General features: G+C 54.3%; 1 protein-coding gene across 1 annotated transcript in view; it reads right to left on the bottom strand.

The window, feature by feature from the left end:
• The window catches only part of FIP1L1 (factor interacting with PAPOLA and CPSF1), a gene marked incomplete at its 3' end in the record, with an annotated part of 53,218 nt that overhangs the window by 16,660 nt on the left and 14,052 nt on the right, over positions 1–22,506 (bottom strand). The window contains exon 10 of the mRNA XM_078601269.1: positions 17,520–17,703. Within this exon, the coding sequence (XP_078457395.1) occupies positions 17,520–17,703 (184 nt within the window). The remainder of the gene's footprint in view (positions 1–17,519; positions 17,704–22,506) is intronic.

Here is a 22,506-nt window from a genome sequence, read left to right as displayed (position 1 = left end):
GGACGAGCCCACAATGCCGCCCCCCGCTCCCTCCGCGCGCGCACGCACACACACACACAGGGGCGACCACCTGCTCTTAAAGACCCAGCGATTTTCCAATGAGCGGCTTTTACCTCATTCAAAAGCCCGCGCATTTCAGACCCTCGTTCCGTAAATGCCACTTCGTGCGGAAGCCATCATTGGTCATTACGCACATGTTTACTCTGTGTACGCACGGTAGAACAAAATAAAAATATATATACGGACAAAGATTACCTCCCCCCCCCCCATAGCCTTTACAGACTGTTGGGGCGAGTGCTGCTAGCGAGCCCACCTACGAAAGCCGGAACGGCACACCAGGGAGTGGGTGGCCAGCACCGCATCCGGCCGCCTTTGCCTCCCTAGTGTCAATATTTACACACCGAGTCGACCTAGGGGAGGCCCAGGACCGGTTCAAATAATCGTGACTAGTGTTGATCGTAAGCGGGAATCGAACCCTGGTTGCCGGGTTCGTAGCGCAGCGACACTCACCACTGCCCCACCTACGCGCACGTATACACGCAAGAGTGCAGGGTCCCATTAAAAGCTGAAAGCCACGAATGCAACATTTTTTTTTAGTTTACCACGTAGGCTTTCGCGACCAATATCATCCACAATAGAGTTTTTTTGGGTTAGATCGCGATCATACCCAAAAACCTCTATTATGAACAATTGGTTCAAATCGACCGTGAAAAGAAAGTGTGCAAGATGTATTCGGAAGCCAGCTACATTGGACATTGGATATGTAGCGGTGGCCGGGAGGAGGCTCGGTAGGGGGGGGGGGGGGGATCAGGGGGATCAGGGTGCAGAGCCGCCACCGCTGGCACCGCTGACACTCTGGCTTCGATTCCAGGCAAGCAACCCGTGTTTGAATCGGTTTATCAAAATATGTATGAATGTTGAACTTATTTCGCAACGTACGTAGCCAATCGCGGTAATCGGAGGCTTTCAACTTGGTCGCCACTGACGGCACAGATTTAACCTAAATAAGCAATTTTTACTTGACCAGGTAAGGCCCACTGAGCTATGTAGCTCTTTTTCAGAAGCGACCTGGCCACAAATGATAGCTCACCAAAGTGGCTTATCACACGGAAATTTATAGCAGCCAAATACTCTAAACGGGTGATGTTGATTCTAAATGTGGAGGGGAAAAACCGGAGGACCGCGAGAAAAATCCACGCGGCCACGGGGAGAGAGAGAGAGACACACGTCAGGGTCGGGTTCGAACCCACGACCTCCTGTACACCAGGCGAGGTAGTTAACATCTCCTCGCCACCGTGATGATGATGATGAGATAGAGAGACACGCAAATTCCAAATATACAGCAGGCGTCAGGGTCGGGATCAAACCACGACCTCCTGAATACCAGGTGAGGTAGCTAACATTTCCCCCAGCCACCACAGCACCCCCCCCCTGCAAAAAAAAACCGCCCGTCGCATCCAATTTTGTTCCGCAACTGAACTTGGCTACATCTCTCAACTGCAATGCAAGTTTGCTCGCGCAGCTAAAGAGCTGCGGTGGGCTGCACTTGCAACCGAAGGTGATTTCGATGGAGTTGCAGTAGTGAACCCAATCGGCAGTTAATTATTATTACGTCACCAGGGCTCAACTGCCATCAGTCGATTCCAAAGATGCCGAATTTGTCGGCCTAACCACTGGAGCATGATACCACGTGGCAAGAGTCTAAAGCACGCCCGTGTGTCGTGCGTAGCAACGCTCGAATGACCGTGGACCAGGAGCGGATGAACTCAGTTCATGTGCAGGCACGGGAGGGATTACTGCATCGCGGAAACCGTGACAGATGGCGATGTCTAGGGGGAGGTCTTCATCCAGCGGTGGATTGATCACGGCTGATGTTGATGACGACGATCTGCAAAGTACCGCTAGATCGGTGGGCACAAAGACAAAGATCCCCCGTATAGGCTTAACAGACTGTTGGGGCAAGTGCTGTTAGCGAGCACCTGTGAAGGCCGGCATGACACACGAGGGGGTGAGAGGCCAGCAGCGCGCCCGGCCACCTTTGTCTCCCCACCGGCGATGTTCAAACACCGCACCAGGTACTCATTTGAGGCCGAGTCGACCTAGGGGAGGCCCAAGTCGCCGGGTTCGTAGCTCAACTCAGCGCTCACCGATACACAAACCGCTTCATCCAACAGCGGAACGACGATCATGGCCGACGAGCTGCAAAAAGTAGCGCTACATCGGCGGACAAACACCGTGCCAAGTCGCTCGCTCGGCGAAATTGCTCGGCGCTACTCTGCGTGCGCTCGCGGCTTTCTTGCTTCTTTGCCCGGCGCGCCGATACAATAGGAAGCGAGAGAGCCACTTTGTCAAAACATTACAAAGAGGGCCTCCGCGCACTTTAAAACTCAAACAAAAGACCATTTATGAGGCCAAATGTACGAGTTTTTTGCAATCAAAAAGGAGACGTTTTATCCCGGCGGATGCTGGTGTGTAACGGAGGGGGGGGGGGGTTATAAAAATAAAACCCGCTGCTCACATGCGCCGCTCGCATTATACGAGCATAATGCACCCGCCAATTTTGCGGCTTCTCTAATGCTATTTATTCAAACTCTATCCCACACGGGCAATTTCAAAGGCACATTTTATCATTAGCAAATAGCGCACTGGCGGGGTAAAATTAGCTTTAAAACAGCAGTCATTTAATCATCTTAAGGACCCCGAGATTAGCCCTGTTTGGACCGGAGTCATACAAATGCGCTTTTGTCGCCTACAGCCTGTCGCTAAAAGCCTACAAGTGGCACAATTACCCGGCACAAGTGCCTAATGTGGTTCCTATCATCTGCCTATAATTACGCTGCGCTGTCAACACCTCGCGTGCATTAGGGGGGGGGGGGAGGGCAGTGGGCGCGTGTCTGGTGGGGAGAGGAGGGAGCTGGGAATCCTTGCCCATGGGGTGGACGGTGGTTTAGGGGGTTACAACCACACGATAATTCCAGCCGTCTTTACGCGCGGGGAGAGAGAGCGAGAGAGAGTTGGGGAAAAGTTGGAAAACGCGTACCCTGCAATGTCGTCGCGCGCCCTCACCGAGACGGACCGTCGCTTGGGACGGAGGCGCGGGCGGTTCCGGTGAACGGGTCGGATGTGTGAAGGCATCATATAAACGACGGTGGTTACACCACCACCACCACCACCACGCGTACATATACGGCACTGGGTGTGGGTGGTAGATTGGTCACGGACTCACTCGAGTTTGGATATCGCTGGTCACTGGTGTTAAGTATCATAAGCAGGAATCGAACTCAGGTTAGTGAGATCTGTAGTGCTGTGCGTGAACCATTATGCAACTGCTTCCCTCGCCGCCACCACCACCACAAAGATCCCCGTATAGCCTGAGCACACTGCTGGGGCAAGTGCTGTTGGTGAGCACCTATGAAGGCCGGTACGGCGCACTAGGGGGTAGGTGGCCACCTGTGTCTCCCGAGTGGCGATGTTTAGAGACCTGGCACTCATTTGAGGCCGAGTTGACTTCGGGGAGGCCCAGGACAAGTTCAGATAACACTGGTCAACAACAACAAAAAAACATTTTTTTCTGGCCTGGACTTTTGCAGCTGTTTTAGACTAATTTCATTTTTATGCTATCGGCATACCCCATTTTCATTGATTTTACCCGAAATTAACTCTGTCACTTATGATTGCAAGTTGTTGCGAGTCAGTGACTGCTTTAGTGTTAAAATATGGTGCTGTATTTTTAGGATAGTGTGTTTATAATATCATTTTACGTAGATATCCACATTTAATATTTTTCTTCTGCAGTTTTTATTGAAAATGCAATATTTGATATCTCAAAAACCTGATGTGATAGACAAAAACTGATGCCAGATTTGGAATCAGCACCCCAAGATTACCTTGAAACCGTTGGAATACCTTATGCCAGAAAAAGTGTGTTGACCAGTGTATAATCGTCACTGGTGTTGTGCACACACGCACACACGTGCTCATGCACACACACACACACCCTTGCACATAACACTCCAAGGACCCTTGATAACAGAACCCATCAATTAGTCTAATCAAAGGCTTTTTGTTGTTAACAAGATACCGCAAAGCTTCAATTGCACGCAGTCTCACAAAAGTAATGAAAATAAAGAAATGTTAAGAAATCTCACGTGCGTGAACCAGCAATTAACAACATGTGATTGCACCTTACAAAATAAACAATGTTCAAGGTGCGTATTCCATTAATTTTAGGTTGTAAGCGGTTAGCGTCGGTATTGTGGTGGAAAAAACACAGTGACGGGGGCCTAAGGGTCTCCCTGCTCAAACCAGCAACAGGACAGCACACACCTCCACCGGCTATTCTAAGGCAGCAGCAACTCCACGTTCCTATGGCAGGGACCAAAACCTCCGTAATGACTAGCCGCCGTCTTCCCACAAAGTGGCACTTATTCAACAGACATTCGCACGGAGGATGAGGAGTCAACTTCCGGCCTGGATTCCAAATCGCGGTGGTGAGATCCTTAAACTACCTCGCCTGGCATAGAGGAGAATGTGGGTTCGGTCCCGACGCCGACACCTGTATATGTTGAATTTGCGGTGTCTCTCTCACTGTGGTCGCGTGGATTTTTCTCCGGGTCCTCTGATTTCCCCCCCCCCCACATTTAGAATCAACATCACGCATTTAGGAGTATTTGGCTGCTATAAATGTCCACGTGAAGACGCCACCACGGCGCCTGTGCCAGGCCAGGTGCACGCACGCACAAACGGACGCACAAACGGACGCACAAACGGACACACAAACGGACGCACAACCACACAACGCCCAACAGCTGATCAAGCTACCAGTCCACCACCACCACCTACCCAAAAAGCCGAACTGCCCGACCCGGGCGTCAAACTTCACGGAAAACGAAGCGCAAAGAGACGAAAGGGGCCGCAACGATCGCGAAACGGCGCGCAGCGCGCCTGAACCCGCTCCACCCCCCCCTCAAGGGCAGCCTAAGGGGGATAACGCAAGTTCTGCAGAGGGGGAGGAGGGCGGCAATTCGTTGGGCCGTGGGGGTGGGTGGGAAGGGATGGGTGTGGGGGGAGGAGGCTGGGGGGGGAGCGAGATAGAAGGGAGAAGCGCAAAAAGCCACCGAAATTGGCCAAAATTACTTCTCGCATGAAACAATCCGACTCATTTGACTGCATTAGAGGCATTAGCGGAGTGCGGCGTTAGCGGGAAAAGGGGGCGGAAAAAGAAAAAAAAACGCCTCGGCATAAAAGCGCCCGCGCGCTCGCCCATCGCGCGCTCGCTCCGCCAGAGCAAGGCATCGCCAGGAAACGAGCGGTGAATCGCTGCGGCGGCAGCGGCGGTGGGGGGGGGGGGGGCGGCGTAAATGGCTCTAAAACAAACTAAATGCTGTTCCCCAGTGCTTCAATTACTCCCCGCTTGCTTTAGAAGTTTTCGACCGCAATTTTGCGGGGCGGGGCGGCGGGGGGGGAAAGGTGCAATTTTGCCTTTTTTTTGTTTGCGCTCATTTGGTGGCACTTTGCCGCTGCCGCCGCCGCTTAAGTCCCCGGCTGTTTGTCCACTTAGACGCGGGCCCACGCGGAGGCCAAGGACAGGTTTTGGTGGGGGGGGGGGGGGGCAGGAAAATAGCCGCGTGAGTGCCGTAATGCCCCCACTTTCGTTTGCTGGGTCAGTCCTTACGAAGGGCTTAGAAGGAGAAAACAAATAAATATATAATAAACTTTACCCCCCCCCTCTTTCTCCGGGGGGCTCTTTCACTTCCTATCCCCCCACCATCACTAGCCCCCCCCCCCCATCCCCCCCACCACTACCCCCCCCCCCCCATAGCCCACTCTCCATGACCCCCCCTCCCCCCTTCTCCCTAACAACAACAACAACAGCAACAACAGCAAAGCCATCACCCACTTGGGGCTTTTTGAGCGTCATTGATTTGGAAATCATTTCGTTTCAAGACTGAGCAGTAATAAAATGAATAATAATCAAGACATTAGTCAAATTGCACAAAGCAGTGAAATCATCTGCCCGTGTTGCAATTCCTCAGCGCGGATGATGAAATCGATTGCGCCGCACGGAGTTTTGGAATTCGACGACCGGTCGGAACTACTGCGGCCGCCGCACCTTTTATTTAACCGCGGGAACGCACCACGAAATTGAATTCTCTCTTTTGCAAGGGAGAGTTGGGTTTTTTTATAGATCCAGTAAATAGGTAACTGTGATTAGGTCATGTTACAGACAATCGCGTTTAAAAAAACATTGAAACTTTTTTCCCCAAAAAACTCATCGATCATTTGCTTTGAGAACGCGTACGTAACACTATCACGCACTGCACTCCGTTGACAAGACTTGCAACATTAAAAATGCAAGTTCAAAATCCCAGTCAGGGGTCGCCTCAGCACACCACTCCTCCAAAAGTCGATAAAACAAGCACCGCTTTGTCGACAGCGTTTGTCCTGTGGTATGAATTCTCCCACCGCCCGACCAGAGGCATGTGGAATTTCCTGCACTGCCTTAGGTCGGCAAACAGGAGATATCCGAGCTGGAAACTAACAGCTTCAGCATTTCTGTGTACCTTTGTTAATGTTCATAAACGTTCTCATATTTACAGCCCTCAATTATAGGGTCGCATTTATTACACACAAAGTGCTTCCCACAAATGAACCACGATACCTCGCTGATCTCGTCAATGAGTATAAACCATCACGTGGATTTTGGCTCGCCATAGAACAAAGACGGCCACCACATCTCGCACTTTCAGACGCGCTTCTGCGGCTGTCTGGAACGCTCTCCCTTCCGATATTAGGAAGCCACTGGAGCTACGCACTTTTAAATCATCATCTAGAAAACTAATTTCTTTAGAACTGCTTTTCGCGTTTAGTTTCTTGTCCTTCCCCCGCACATCCGATGAGCACGGCTGACTACGTACGGTGCGAAAGACGTTCAACATGCGTACATATAAGCGGCGCTCCGCATGCTGCGATGCGCGTCGGGGGAGTTATTTGACGATACGTAACTATGCTGGTCAATGTCGGTTGGAGAATAAAAGGGGTGGGGGGGGCCTGTTATGGGGAGGCAAGACCGGTTCAGAGGTCGATCGCCGCCGATGTTAGCCGGCTTTACTGCGTGATGCGCTAACCGCCGCACCACCACCACCTGACCGCCACACATTAAATAACAACAAAACATCTTTTGATTTAAAGCTTTCGTGACTGCAGGGATTCATATTCTTGGTTCTTTCGGTAAAGTCACGTAGAAGGGAAATAATAAAATAATAACAATATTAAACAATAAAAAAATTTCACGACGTTTCGACTGCAACACAAGCAATCATCATCAGGTGATTTTTTTATTGTTATATATTTTTATTATTTTATTATTTCCCTTCTACGTGACTTTACCGAAAGAACCAAAAATAATAAAACATCTGAAAATGTTTGAATCAAGTGGCCAGGATATATACTGGCCACTAAAAGCTGTGCCAAACGTTAAAAAGCAAATTAATTACATCTTTAACTAAATGAGCCTTTTTTTTAAACGCAATATTATAATAATGACAGGGGACACATTGCGGTACACTAAAAGACGCTTTCAAACATTTTACAAAATCGAGTTAGCTTCAACTCGAAGCTTCGAGGGCTGTTTTCACATCATGTTTCCTTCTCCAAAGAGAAAGCACGTGTTCAGGAAGTGATTAATCGTCCCTTTTAAACGATAAGCCGCTTCACAAATGCCCTCTCGATAACCATCGCACGATCACATCAGGATCACGACGAATATCGTACAAAGACGTGAGAAGATCGGAACCACATGCGGACACACCATACCCCACCAGTTGTCTCTCGGGCTTAAAAAATAATTGTGTACAACATCCCTCGGGTCAATCAACACAGGTCACGGCGCGTCGTTTTGCCCTTGCTTAACCGCGCCGGTGGGCACGGGTCGGCGACGTGGGCGATGGGGTCCCAGGTGCCACGCGCCACTGATGCCAGCCGTGGCCGGGTTCGTATCGCAACGGCACGAGCCTCCGCTGGTCGCCACCCCTCCGCGCCGTTCGCTGGACTGCACCGAATAAAAACGAAAGCTTACAAGGCAACTTACATGTTCACGAAGAGAACATGCACACACTCTGCGTGCTGTCGAGTTAAAAACAAATTGGCCAGATGACCCAACGCAGAACCCTCCGAAAATAGGAGTCTTGAGAATCTCGGCAGGTTGGCCTTGGGGTGAATGAATTCAGGATTCGTTTTTCATCATCTTTTAGCGATTACTTATTTAGCAGCGCCGCTGGTCCACTTGAAACATCTTCAGAGTGAAGCGTGTTTATTCTGACCGCCTCACCGTCGATCTGAGCGCACCATCTGGTGGTCTGCCGACGGAAGGTGTCGGGCATTCGGGGGGGGTGGGGGGGAGCTTACGTGCTGCCCCGCACACCGCCCCGCATCCACGCGCCCTGAATAACGAGACGAGGCATGGAGCGACGCGACTCGTAAGCGAAATGGTCCCGGAGTTCAATTGCCCATGAGGGGTCGTCGGCTCAGGAGGCACCGTCAAAGGATCAAGGCCGGTCGAGTCGGGTCAAGTGTAGGAAACTCCAATATTTAAAACACGTGGCCAGGACGAATGGGTGACGGGGCTGCAAAGAAGAGGAAAACCGCGATCCAGCTGGCACGGACGGGACGCAAGGACAGAGAGAAGTGGAGAGACCGCCGCAAGGAGAAATCGGTGAAGGCAACGGTCGCGCTCCCCGCAGAGCCCCTAAAAACAGGTGAAGGGATGAGAAAAAGATGCAGCCAACGGTGGTCTTCCTCTGGCTAGACCGGCACCCGCTATGGGAACGTGGAATCTCCACCGTTGCAAAGACAAAGATCCCCCGTATCGCCTTAACAATGTTGGGGAAAGCGCTGTTAGAGAGCGTCTATGAAGGCCGGCACGGCACACGAGTTGGGCGGGTGGGCAGAACCACGGCGGGCCGCTTTTGTCTCATTTTGAGGCCGAGTCGACCTAGGGGAGAGCCCAGGACAGGTTCAGATAATCGTCACCGGTGTTAGCCGTGAGCGGGACTCGAACTCTGGTCGCCGCGTTGGTAGCGCAGTACGCCAAACCACTGTGCCACCGCTTCCCACACCAATGCTCGTCCAGTCAGAGAGACACTCCCCGCCTGGCTGTGTTCACACCGATTCCCCTAGTGGCCCACACGAGTTTCCCTCTCACAGAGATCCACAACTTCAGGCCGCATTTCTTCCACGCCTTTCCAGGGAGCCCAGGGCACGCGGCGCGCAAACACGGCGCGCGCCAAACGCTCGCTCTGTAGGCGGATAAAACGCTGCCGCTTTTCTCATCCTTCCTCTAATCTTCGCACCGACATCACCGCCAACGGGAGGCCTTACGTATGCGCCGGGGTCACCGCGCAACTGGGGGTGGGGGGCGGGGGGGGGTTTCGAGAATATTCCCAAATTGCTTCTAAATGCGAAAGGGAAAACTGGAGGATCTTGAGAAAAAACATCCACACGAACACGGAGAGAATTTGCAAAGTCCAACTATACAGCAGCAGGCGTCAGGGTTGGGATCGAACCCACGACCAGCTGTATACCAGTCGAGGTAGTTAACATCTCGCCGGCTCCATGTGGTTGGTAAGCATGCGCGTCACATGACCCAAGTCATCCTCAATGAACGGTTAACCGCATCACAGAGTCAACTGGAAATCAGGGGAAAAAACTGACTTGTCGTCATCAAAGAAATTCTGTTCCTAAGCAGTCAGCGTTTATTTAAACATCTTAATAACACTAACGCTACCTTTGTTATACGGCCAGGGAGTCCTTGTTGCGGTGCTGAACTCAATTGAAAAGCTGTGAGCTAAAATCCCGGTTGTGGGTCAACTCAGCCAATCATTCTGGTGGGGTCAATAAAATTGGTACCACTTTGCAGCAAGTCACCAATGGTCACAGTAACATTTCCCGCTGACTCGAGGCCACCCAATCGGCCGAACACCCTCCGACTTATGAACCACGCTGGCCGTTTGCCATGAGAATGTGGAATGTCCACCAATGGCTCAAATAGCACCACAACGCACCACACGTTGCTTGAGCAGGGGAGTCACTTGAGCCCGCTTTTTTAGGAGCTCACCCACACGAAGGTATCCGAGAGACCATTCTACAGACAGCGTCTTTACGCCCACTCACATCTGGCTCCCAGCGCAGGGCCCCCGTTTATCCCCATCTGGCTCGGCGCTGCCTACGTGTTGCTCTTGAAATTTGGGCACGTGCGTGCCGATAAAGCCAAGATGAGGAGCACATTTCTGTACCCGTGCCTAAAACCACTTCCGCCTCGGCTCGCTCGCAGCTGCCTGCCAAACACCCGACTCTCCCTCCCTCCCTCTCCCTCCTCCTCCTCCCCCCCCCAGGCGAGAGATAAGAATGCTCGCAGACGCTCGGGGCTGGACGCTGCGCGCCTCACGGCCGCTGCGCATGAAGAATGGGAACAGTGGGGTGAATGAGGTGCGCGCGACGGGACACGCCGCTCCACGTCGCACGCACGAGCACTCTGTTGGTTTAAAATTTACAAAGCTGTGATTGCCGTGGGGTTTTTAAACGCGCATTAAGAGCGAATTCATCATTCAAAAGCCGTTTAATAACAGCGCTCATTCATTTAATCTTCGGCGAGGCGCATGAGGATATGAAATTGACGTTCTATCAATGCAATAATAAATCACCTACAGCCCTTTGCCAATCCACTGCGGGATGGAGGCCTCCACGCAGCATGCTGGTCAAGGGGGTCGCTTGACCATATTTCACCACGCCGATGAGTGCGGGTTGCTGATGGGAGGCATCCAAGCCTGCTTCAGGCATCACTCACCACCACCGATGTCGGAAGTGGCCGGGAATCAAACTCCGACTGCCAGGTTTATAGCGAGGTGCGCAAACCACAGCGCCACCCACCACCCCCCCCAGCCCCCCAATAAGCACAGCAGTTCTCAGCAGCTGTGAAGAAACATCTGCACCAACTCAACGTCATTGCCTCGTTGACCCTGGCCTGGTGGTGCTGCAGTGCTCTGCGCTTCGAGCCCGATGGTCGCCGTGAACCCAACTCGAGTCCAACGGGTTCGCGACACAGTGCGCTCGATAACCACGGCACCCCCCCCCCACCCCCATTTCCACGATGCCCATCGGCTCATGGGCGCTGGCGAGCCCTTGGCAGCGTCGAGCGAGCCGGGAGCCCGTAGCCGGGGCACGGCCCAGCAAGGCCGACCACCGTCGGAACATGCGACCGTACCGCTCTGTGTACCGCTCCGTGTACCGTACCGCTCCCCCCGCCATCTCCAGCACCGCCACCGGGGCCCAACACCAAACGCGCGAGCGGATTACGCAAAAAAATTCAATCGATCGCGATCGACCTTTCCGCCGCGCGCCAAACGGGCCCCAGATAGGCACGCTCGGCTTTGACGAGCGGCAGCAGCGGCGAGGCATGGGGGCTAAGGTCACATGGCGGCGAGTCAGCTCGTTTACGAGGCGAGGCTGATGAAACGGATGCCGAGGACGCAATCGCGTTCAAAGCGTCGCCCGTTAAAGCTGGGCTCTCACGATGCATCGGCTTGACGCTCGTGACAAAGCTGGCTGCCTACGCCTCGCTCGTAAGCGACATCGTCGCCGGGGTGCTAAGTTGACGGGCCACCTGTCTTCGGCTCGGCGGAACGTCGCGTGAAGCGGCAGCCACGATCGCGGCTGGGGTCGCGCAGAGGTTCGTGCAACTGGCCGCTAACCCGGCAAACCGAGTTCGACTCCTGGCTACAGCTGACGTCCAGCCGGGGGTAGGGTGGGGGTGGGGGGGTGATGTCTGAACCAGTGCTGGTTCCCCTCTTCCCCATAACTAACAGTGATCATCAGCATGGTGAGTGTGGTTAAACTAACCACATGACCAGCAGGGCCAGTGGAGGCCGTCATCCAGCAGCGGGTTGACAAACAGCTGTAAATGTTACAGCTTCTGAACGTCAAACTATTACCGTCGTTGGCGAATGTTTGCGCAAATTGCAGCGGGCTGAAGATGATTGCGTTCAATTAGGGCTTGTGGCCACTGTAATCCATACGGCTCGGCCAACTCAACATTCCTTGCTAATGGATTCGCTATTTAACTCAATTCAATTACTTTAAAGAACACAGTGACATTGTGAGCGCGTGGGGGTTTTTTGTTTTACCCAATACATAAATGCACGGAAGATGAAGAAGAAACACAAGCACATGATGACAATCCTTAAAGTGGCTCCGAAAACGTTGGGCTTTTTTTTCTGTGGGAAAGGCAACCAGTCGCAATCAGCGTAATGGGTTTGAAACTTCGGCCGGAATAATGGAACGCGAGTGGGCGACCAAGGGGACAGCAATTATTGGACCTCACGGGGACAACCTACGGGGCTTCAGAATTTTCAGAAACTGGCAAGCGAGATGTCCGGGGGGTCTACGTGCCCCAGGTGAACGGAGGGGGGGGGGCAACGTGGCACACAAAAGTCACTTCCGTCGACGGCGAGTCCTCGCTTAGCGCGTGGCGGTGTTCACACCATAACGCGGTTCTTCCATTCGGGAACACTTTTCGCACAATGCGGAATGCGCACGATGATAAAATGCACCCCGTTATAACGTGGAACCACGTGCGCTTATAACGCGAAACATGCACCCCGTCATAACGCGGAACATGCACGGATATAACACACAACACGAACCATTTTAAGGCGGAACAGCGCACCGATATAACGCAAAATGCGCGCCGTAATAACACGATTCCTGAGCGGTCGACTACGAACCGATTTCTTGAGCTGCATGGCTGAACGGTACAGTAACACAGTTATTTGTCCCGCCAACTCCCCTGCTTGTGCGTCGTGTCGTGAAATTATTTACGGGGAAATTGTTTTCGCTTGACGCGTTTTTCAGTTGCCACGCAAATTTTCAGGAACACATCTGCCGCGTTAAACGAGGACTTACTGTACGTGCTTAATATGCGAATTAAACAAACAATTGATCAGACTTTACGAATCCACTACCGGATGAAGGCCTCCTGACACCGCATCGGTTATGAAAGCTGTTTGACCATACTTCACCACGCTGGTCACTGCGGGTTAGTGATGGGGTTGGGGTCAAGTTCAGATATTCAGAGCCACTCATATTTGCCATGGCAGAGAATCGAAATCAGGTTCCACGATTGGTAGTGTAGTGAGCTAACCACTGTGCCACCATTCTACCCCCAATGTAAAAGCTCACCTCCTAATTGTTTCACAAAGCATACGATCTGGACATGTGAAAAAGAGCTTTATAGCTTTTTGGATTCCTCCAGTATAAATATTTGATTCCGATATACTAAACAGATCATAAATTGCTGTCTTCACACACACACACACGATTTGATGCACGTATACCGTGAGAGTAACTTACGGCCAAAAATAACCGATGAATCAATAATAACAAAAATAAGTACAGCAGATATAACAGCTCCTTTCATACAATCTCAATGTCAACAGGGGTGGGGCTCGGCAAGAAGTCAGAAATGCTTTTTGATTGTAATTGAAGATCCCAAGCGACGAACACTCACGCAAAACAAGCACACAAACCCTATCTCGCAAGTGCCAGGCAAGAGAAAGGGTTCTGGGTGGGGTTCGGGATGGGGTTTTTCAAAGGAGGTGGTGGTGTGAGTGGGGACGGCATGAAGGTGAACAGGTTTAGGGCAAAGTTGGGGTTCGGGGCGGGGTTGGGGTTCGGGGCGGGGTTGGGGTTCGGGGCGGGGTTGGGGTTCGGGGCGGGGTTGGGGTTCGGGGCGGGGTTGGGGTTCGGGGCGGGGTTGGGGTTCGGGGCGGGGTTAGGGTTAGGGGCGGGGTTGGAATTATGGGCGGGTTTGGGGTTAGGGGCGGGGTTGGGGTTCGGGGCGGGGTTGGGGTTCGGGGCGGGGTTGGAATTATGGGCGGGTTTGGGGTTAGGGGTGGGGTTGGGGTTCGGGGCGGGGTTGGAATTATGGGCGGGTTTGGGGTTAGGGGCGGGGTTGGGGTTCGGGGCGGGGTTGGGGTTCGGGGCGGGGTTGGAATTATGGGCGGGTTTGGGGTTAGGGGCGGGGTTGGGGTTCGGGGCGGGGTTGGGGTTCGGGGCGGGGTTGGAATTATGGGCGGGTTTGGGGTTAGGGGCGGGGTTGGAATTATGGGCGGGTTTGGGGTTAGGGGCGGGGTTGGGGTTCGGGGCGGGGTTGGGGTTCGGGGCGGGGTTGGAATTATGGGCGGGTTTGGGGTTAGGGGCGGGGTTGGAATTATGGGCGGGTTTGGGGTTAGGGGCGGGGTTGGGGTTCGGGGCGGGGTTGGGGTTCGGGGCGGGGTTGGAATTATGGGCGGGTTTGGGGTTAGGGGCGGGGTTGGGGTTCGGGGCGGGGTTGGGGTTCGGGGCGGGGTTGGAATTATGGGCGGGTTTGGGGTTAGGGGCGGGGTTGGGGTTCGGGGCGGGGTTGGGGTTCGGGGCGGGGTTGGAATTATGGGCGGGTTTGGGGTTAGGGGCGGGGTTGGGGTTCGGGGCGGGGTTGGGGTTCGGGGCGGGGTTGGAATTATGGGCGGGTTTGGGGTTAGGGGCGGGGTTGGGGTTCGGGGCGGGGTTGGGGTTCGGGGCGGGGTTGGAATTATGGGCGGGTTTGGGGTTAGGGGCGGGGTTGGGGTTCGGGGCGGGGTTGGGGTTCGGGGCGGGGTTGGAATTATGGGCGGGTTTGGGGTTAGGGGCGGGGTTGGAATTATGGGCGGGTTTGGGGTTAGGGGCGGGGTTGGGGTTCGGGGCGGGGTTGGGGTTCGGGGCGGGGTTGGAATTATGGGCGGGTTTGGGGTTAGGGGCGGGGTTGGGGTTAGGGGCGGGGTTGGAATTATGGGCGGGTTTGGGGTTAGGGGCGGGGTTGGGGTTAGGGGCGGGGTTGGGGTTCGGGGCGGGGTTGGAATTATGGGCGGGTTTGGGGTTAGGGGCGGGGTTGGAATTATGGGCGGGTTTGGGGTTAGGGGCGGGGTTGGGGTTCGGGGCGGGGTTGGGGTTCGGGGCGGGGTTGGAATTATGGGCGGGTTTGGGGTTAGGGGCGGGGTTGGGGTTCGGGGCGGGGTTGGGGTTCGGGGCGGGGTTGGAATTATGGGCGGGTTTGGGGTTAGGGGCGGGGTTGGGGTTCGGGGCGGGGTTGGGGTTCGGGGCGGGGTTGGAATTATGGGCGGGTTTGGGGTTAGGGGCGGGGTTGGGGTTCGGGGCGGGGTTGGGGTTCGGGGCGGGGTTGGAATTATGGGCGGGTTTGGGGTTAGGGGCGGGGTTGGAATTATGGGCGGGTTTGGGGTTAGGGGCGGGGTTGGGGTTCGGGGCGGGGTTGGGGTTCGGGGCGGGGTTGGAATTATGGGCGGGTTTGGGGTTAGGGGCGGGGTTGGAATTATGGGCGGGTTTGGGGTTAGGGGCGGGGTTGGAGTTCGGGGCGGGGTTGGGGTTCGGGGCGGGGTTGGAATTATGGGCGGGTTTGGGGTTAGGGGCGGGGTTGGGGTTCGGGGCGGGGTTGGGGTTCGGGGCGGGGTTGGAATTATGGGCGGGTTTGGGGTTAGGGGCGGGGTTGGGGTTCGGGGCGGGGTTGGGGTTCGGGGCGGGGTTGGAATTATGGGCGGGTTTGGGGTTAGGGGCGGGGTTGGGGTTCGGGGCGGGGTTGGGGTTCGGGGCGGGGTTGGAATTATGGGCGGGTTTGGGGTTAGGGGCGGGGTTGGGGTTCGGGGCGGGGTTGGGGTTCGGGGCGGGGTTGGAATTATGGGCGGGTTTGGGGTTAGGGGCGGGGTTGGAATTATGGGCGGGTTTGGGGTTAGGGGCGGGGTTGGGGTTCGGGGCGGGGTTGGGGTTCGGGGCGGGGTTGGAATTATGGGCGGGTTTGGGGTTAGGGGCGGGGTTGGAATTATGGGCGGGTTTGGGGTTAGGGGCGGGGTTGGGGTTAGGGGCGGGGTTGGGGTTCGGGGCGGGGTTGGAATTATGGGCGGGTTTGGGGTTAGGGGCGGGGTTGGAATTATGGGCGGGTTTGGGGTTAGGGGCGGGGTTGGGGTTCGGGGCGGGGTTGGGGTTCGGGGCGGGGTTGGAATTATGGGCGGGTTTGGGGTTAGGGGCGGGGTTGGGGTTCGGGGCGGGGTTGGGGTTCGGGGCGGGGTTGGAATTATGGGCGGGTTTGGGGTTAGGGGCGGGGTTGGGGTTCGGGGCGGGGTTGGGGTTCGGGGCGGGGTTGGAATTATGGGCGGGTTTGGGGTTAGGGGCGGGGTTGGGGTTCGGGGCGGGGTTGGGGTTCGGGGCGGGGTTGGAATTATGGGCGGGTTTGGGGTTAGGGGCGGGGTTGGAATTATGGGCGGGTTTGGGGTTAGGGGCGGGGTTGGGGTTCGGGGCGGGGTTGGGGTTCGGGGCGGGGTTGGAATTATGGGCGGGTTTGGGGTTAGGGGCGGGGTTGGGGTTAGGGGCGGGGTTGGGGTTAGGGGTTGGGGCGGGGTTGGAATCAGGGGCGGGTTGGGTTAAGGGCGGTGTTGGGGTTAGGGGCGGGGTTGGGGTTAGTGTTGGGGCGGAATTGAGGGTAAGGGATCGGGTTGGGGTTAAGGTGAGAGAAGGTGTTGCGGTTACAGGCAGTGTTGGGGTTAGGGGTGGGGATGGGGTCAGGGGCAGGGTTGGGGTTATGAACGGGGGTTGGTGTTGGGGACGGGGTTGAGGTTAGTGTAGGGGCGGTGTTGGTTCAAGTTCAAGTTCATTTATTAGGTACAGCCCTGTGAGCCATGTGGCTCTTAAGTCGGGTGCAACCGCAACAAACAAAATATGAACACAGAACATCTTAAAGCGACGACGCATAACAGAATCATCCTGGAATGAACCAGCAAATATTCAATATGTTGTAAGGTGTTGGTGCAAGGTGTTGGTGTAAGGTGTTGGTGTAAGGTGTTGGTGCAAGGTGTTGGTGTAAGGTGTTGGTGCAAGGTGTTGGTGTAAGGTGTTGGTGTAAGGTGTTGGTGTAAGGTGTTGGTGCAAGGTGTAAGGTGTTGGTGTAAGGTGTTGGTGTAAGGTGCTGGTGCAAGGTGTTGGTGTAAGGTGTTGGTGCAAGGTGTTGGTGTAAGGTGTTGGTGCAAGGTGTAAGGTGTTGGTGTAAGGTGTTGGTGTAAGGTGTTGGTGCAAGGTGTAAGGTGTTGGTGCAAGGTGTTGGTGTAAGGTGTTGGTGCAAGGTGTTGGTGCAAGGTGTTGGTGTAAGGTGTTGGTGTAAGGTGCTGGTGCAAGGTGTTGGTGTAAGGTGTTGGTGCAAGGTGTTGGTGTAAGGTGTTGCTGCAAGGTGTTGGTGCAAGGTGTTGGTGTAAGGTGTTGGTGTAAGGTGTTGGTGTAAGGTGTTGGTGCAAGGTGTTGGTGTAAGGTGTTGGTGTAAGGTGTTGGTGTAAGGTGTTGGTGTAAGGTGTTGGTGCAAGGTGTTGGTGTACGGTGCTGGTGCAAGGTGTTGGTTCGAGGTGTTGGTGTAAGGTGTTGGTGCGAGGTGTTGGTGGTCGTGCCGTGCTCACCTGGAGGAGGTATGTGCGGAGGGCCCACGCTCACGGGTGGCGGCAGAATGGGTGGTGGTGGCATGAAGTTCGGCGGGAGGCCCATGGGCCGCAGGGGCGGCGGAGCTGTTGGGGGTGCGAACGACGGCGGGGGCTTGCCCTGGTTCGCACTGTAGTCCCCGGGGGGCGGCAGCGTCCCAAGCACCTGGGGCACGGCCACGGAAACGCGGCAGAGTCTCAGGTGGGCTTGGGGTCGTGGTCGGGTTATGTTTGTTAGGGGTTCGGGGTCAGTGTTATGGTTTAGGTACGGGTCAGGATTAGGTATGGGTCAGGGGTCGCCACGGTGGAGGTCAAGGGTTCAATCTCGAACTGACGCCGGTATATTTGGAGTTTGCGTGTCTCTCTCCCCGCGGTCGAGTGGATTTTTCTCCAGTTGATCCCTCCACATTCATAATCAAGATGCATTTAGAGTATTTCGCTGCTATACATTGCCACGTGATAAGCCACTTCGCTAAGCTATCGTTTGTGGCCAGGTCACTTCTGAAAAATAACTATATAGCCTAGTGGGCCTTACTTGGAAAAAATATATATATTAGTTTAAGGTTAGGGTCTGGTTATGGTTATAGTTAAGGTTTGAGATAACATTGCCATTGGGATTGGGTATGAGTTATGATTGTTAGAGTTGGGGTTAATTTAAGATTGTGTTAAGATGAATGTTGGGTTAGGATTAAGCTTTGGTTAGGATTAGGGTTGAATTAGGTATTGGTTAGGATTAGGGTTGGCTTACGATTAAAATAGTGATAAGGGTTGTTACTCTTTGTTTTTTTCGGTAAAGTCACGTAGGTAAAAATAAAATAAATGAAAACAACTAAATTAAATCACGACGTCATTGTAGTAAGTGACTTTGGCTGTAACGGTTCCACCTGAAGACGGAAGCTTGTGTTGCCTCCGAAACATCGTGATTTAATTTAGGTCTTCATTTATTTTATTTTTACCTACGTGACTTTACCGAAAAAAGCAAAGAGTATGAATCCTTGCAGTCACGAAAGCTTCAAATCTAAAGATAAGGGTTGTGTTAGACTCGAGTTAGAGCTGGTTTAGACTCAGGTTTAGGGTCCATGATAATCGGGACTCAAACCACGACCCGCTGGGTTTGTGGCGCACAGCGCTGAACCACCACATCGCCACTCACGAGACCAAACCGCACGCGCGCAATTCCCGGCACACGCTCTCTCTCTCTCTCTCTCCATCTCTCGCACGTGCGGCAACAAATCCCCCATCGTCCACTGGCGTGCACCTACGATATCAAAGCCTCTTCGCAGGTCAACATTAATGGTGCGCGACGTGGCGACAAGCCGCACCAGGTAAAAAGCAAGCGTGCGCACGTGCGCGAGTGTAAAGCGTGCATTAAAAACACGCGCCCCCAAGGGGCCGCGCGCAAACTTTCGTTCTCGTACATCACCGTCCGGCAGATTAAAAGCTTCCGTCGCTGGAAATCATTACCGGGGTCCGCCCGCCAAACCGCTGCGGAGGAGGAGGCCGCGTGCGGGAGCGGCAAAGGTGGAACGGCGCCACTTTCTAGTCGGGCTGCGTTCGGCAAGATCGCCCGTTCGGCAAGATCGCCCCGTGCAGGCCGCTTGAGGCCGATTCCTCACTCAGCGTCGTAGGGACACGGCCTTTTTTTTTTTTTCCCTCAAAAATGTACCGTTTCCCACAATTATACTCGGACCGCGCAATCGGCGTCGCAGCGCGAGACGACCACGTTTTGACATCCACTTTGCTTGCAGCGAGCGGCGCACCACCCTGTGTGTCAAAGAACTGCCAAGGAATGTAGGGATAGGATTTTCTTAGCCACACTACGTGCACACCTTTCTTTCATCTGGCGACAGCACGATCCACAATTCTGGCCGTCACCCGATGATGCTGGTTGTAATTACTGGCGAAACGTCGTACTCAAATTGTAAATGATTGTGGGTTTAACTCTCCAACACACCGGTGTGCTGTACGAGTAACGAATTGGTATATTTTGTTCACGTGACGAACCTTACCAATTTGGCTGTCGGGGCGGTGGCGTGTTTAACAAGACGTCACGCGATCTCACCCAAAAACCTCTATAATGGATAATATTGGTCGCGAAAGCCAAACAAAACTGTTTGTTGCATGTGAAACAATGTTTTTTTTCATTCACTACCAGAGGTCGAATAAAAGCTGCGTCGCGCAAAAAAACTACTTCTAAAAAAATATTTAAAAAATTCACAGTCACAGCCTTGTCACCATTGGGAGCACCGTTCATTTCCGGGCGGCTGAAACCCAAAATCACCGCCTGAAACTCGCAAGGGGTGGCTCAGTGCCTCCGAGCCCAGCGCCACCTGGTAGGGTCCCTCAAGTCTTGATGAGTGGACATGGTTCTTTGCACTTTGCAATTTTTTTTTTACTGATTACTAAACGTGTCTCAGCTCAGGACCTTTGAACGCCCGGCTGTCAAGCCAAAGTGTCTCCAAAACCCAAGCAGGTACAGAGTGTTCATCTGACGGTACCACTTTGCCCACGCCCGAGAATGTGGCATTTCTGTTGCTAGCGATACAGAGGTAATTACCAGGGTCTCGTTATCCGATTACAATTGCACAATTAAAACCCCAACGCGGGCGGCAAGGAAAGGAAACGGAGATGTTCTTTCGAAATCTTGACCAAAGCAGGCAACGTCAAATATCAAACACGCGCGAGCCCTTTGCTACGAAGCCGCCCCCCACCCCCCCCCCCCCTTCAAAGACGGCAAAAAATGTTCACAGGGCACCTCGTTCACAAAACTCGCCGCAGCGATGAATTTCAAAGACTTTGCCCCCCCCCCACCCCGCCCACGTTTCCCGGTTGCCGGGCTCGTATGGCTTGACACGTGCCCCCCCGCCCCCCCCCCTTGTTCAAGTGTAAGAGGTAGGGTCGACACCTGCATGCGTTTAACTCCTGCAAGGGGCTGCAGGCCAGGCAGCCGTCTCAGTGGCTTCAGAGCGGCACGCGACTGCGGAACGGCTTCATAACGGCAGGTGGGATTGGGCAAGCGCCTGTCGGCAATTGCCAGCTCATCCCGGATACCGATTAGCACGGTTGGCTACGTACGTGCACAGTTAGGTACGTGCACAGCTAGGTACGTGCACAGCTAGGTACGTGCACAGCTAGGTACGTGCACAGCTAGGTACGTGCACAGCTAGGTACGTGCACAGCTAGGTACGTGCACAGCTAGGTACGTGCACAGCTAGGTACGTGCACAGCTAGGTACGTGCACAGCTACGTACGTGCACAGCTAGGTACGTGCACAGCTACGTACGTGCACAGCTAGGTACGTGCACAGCTAGGTACGTGCACAGCTACGTACGTGCACAGCTAGGTACGTGCACAGCTACGTACGTGCACAGCTACGTACGTGCACAGCTACGTACGTGCACAGCTACGTACGTGCACAGCTAGGTACGTGCACAGCTAGGTACGTGCACAGCTAGGTACGTGCACAGCTAGGTACGTGCACAGCTAGGTACGTGCACAGCTAGGTACGTGCACAGCTAGGTACGTGCACAGCTAGGTACGTGCACAGCTAGGTACGTGCACAGCTACGTACGTGCACAGCTAGGTACGTGCACAGCTACGTACGTGCACAGCTAGGTACGTGCACAGCTAGGTACGTGCACAGCTACGTACGTGCACAGCTAGGTACGTGCACAGCTACGTACGTGCACAGCTACGTACGTGCACAGCTACGTACGTGCACAGCTAGGTACGTGCACAGCTAGGTACGTGCACAGCTAGGTACGTGCACAGCTAGGTACGTGCACAGCTAGGTACGTGCACAGCTAGGTACGTGCACAGCTAGGTACGTGCACAGCTAGGTACGTGCACAGCTAGGTACGTGCACAGCTAGGTACGTGCACAGCTAGGTACGTGCACAGCTAGGTACGTGCACAGCTACGTACGTGCACAGCTAGGTACGTGCACAGCTACGTACGTGCACAGCTAGGTACGTGCACAGCTAGGTACGTGCACAGCTACGTACGTGCACAGCTAGGTACGTGCACAGCTACGTACGTGCACAGCTACGTACGTGCACAGCTACGTACGTGCACAGCTACGTACGTGCACAGCTAGGTACGTGCACAGCTAGGTACGTGCACAGCTAGGTACGTGCACAGCTACGTACGTGCACAGCTACGTACGTGCACAGCTAGGTACGTGCACAGCTAGGTACGTGCACAGCTAGGTACGTGCACAGCTAGGTACGTGCACAGCTAGGTACGTGCACAGCTACGTACGTGCACAGCTAGGTACGTGCACAGCTAGGTACGTGCACAGCTACGTACGTGCACAGCTATGTACGTGCACAGCTAGGTACGTGCACAGCTAGGTACGTGCACAGCTAGGTACGTGCACAGCTACGTACGTGCACAGCTTCCAAGTGAAGCCACTGGAGCTATGCACTTTGAAATCGAGATTGAAAACCCATTTCTTTAGAACTGCTTTTTGTTTTTCCTTAGTTGCCCTTCCAAACGCACCTCCGATTAGCCACGGGTTGTCTACGTACGGTGCGAAAGAAGTTCAACATACAGACATACCAAACACGGAATCTGATTTTGGGGCTATCGGTGGTGGGCACTGCAGCAAAATCGATATTTTTTGCACTGCGCCGCACCATCGAGAAGAGCTCAGTTCGAAGGCGACGACGGCAAGTCACTTGTCGGATGCCGTCGCCCCCGTCTTGACGACCAAACCACCAGCAAAACCGCGCACTTCGGTTGGCGGTTGACGTTCGAAGCGTACCACGGCCCTCTAAGGAATGGCGCCGCCCCCCACGACCCGCACACAGGGGTGCTGGGGGGTGCCCCTCGCCCAGCAGCAGACGTTCAAAATGGCTGTACGCCAAAACCTCGCCAGGACTTGACAGCCCCGGCACCGCCGATGAGCGCGGTTGGTTACATACCGTGCGAAAGAAGTTGAACGTGCATCCGTACGGCGTTGTGGTAGT

This window comes from Lampetra planeri, chromosome 15 (genome assembly GCF_965212315.1).
Source record: "Lampetra planeri chromosome 15, kcLamPlan1.2.h2, whole genome shotgun sequence".
Lineage (NCBI taxonomy): Eukaryota > Metazoa > Chordata > Hyperoartia > Petromyzontiformes > Petromyzontidae > Lampetra > Lampetra planeri.
The sequence above is the reverse complement of the archived record's forward strand: the minus strand, read 5'-3'. Positions and strand labels throughout refer to the sequence as shown.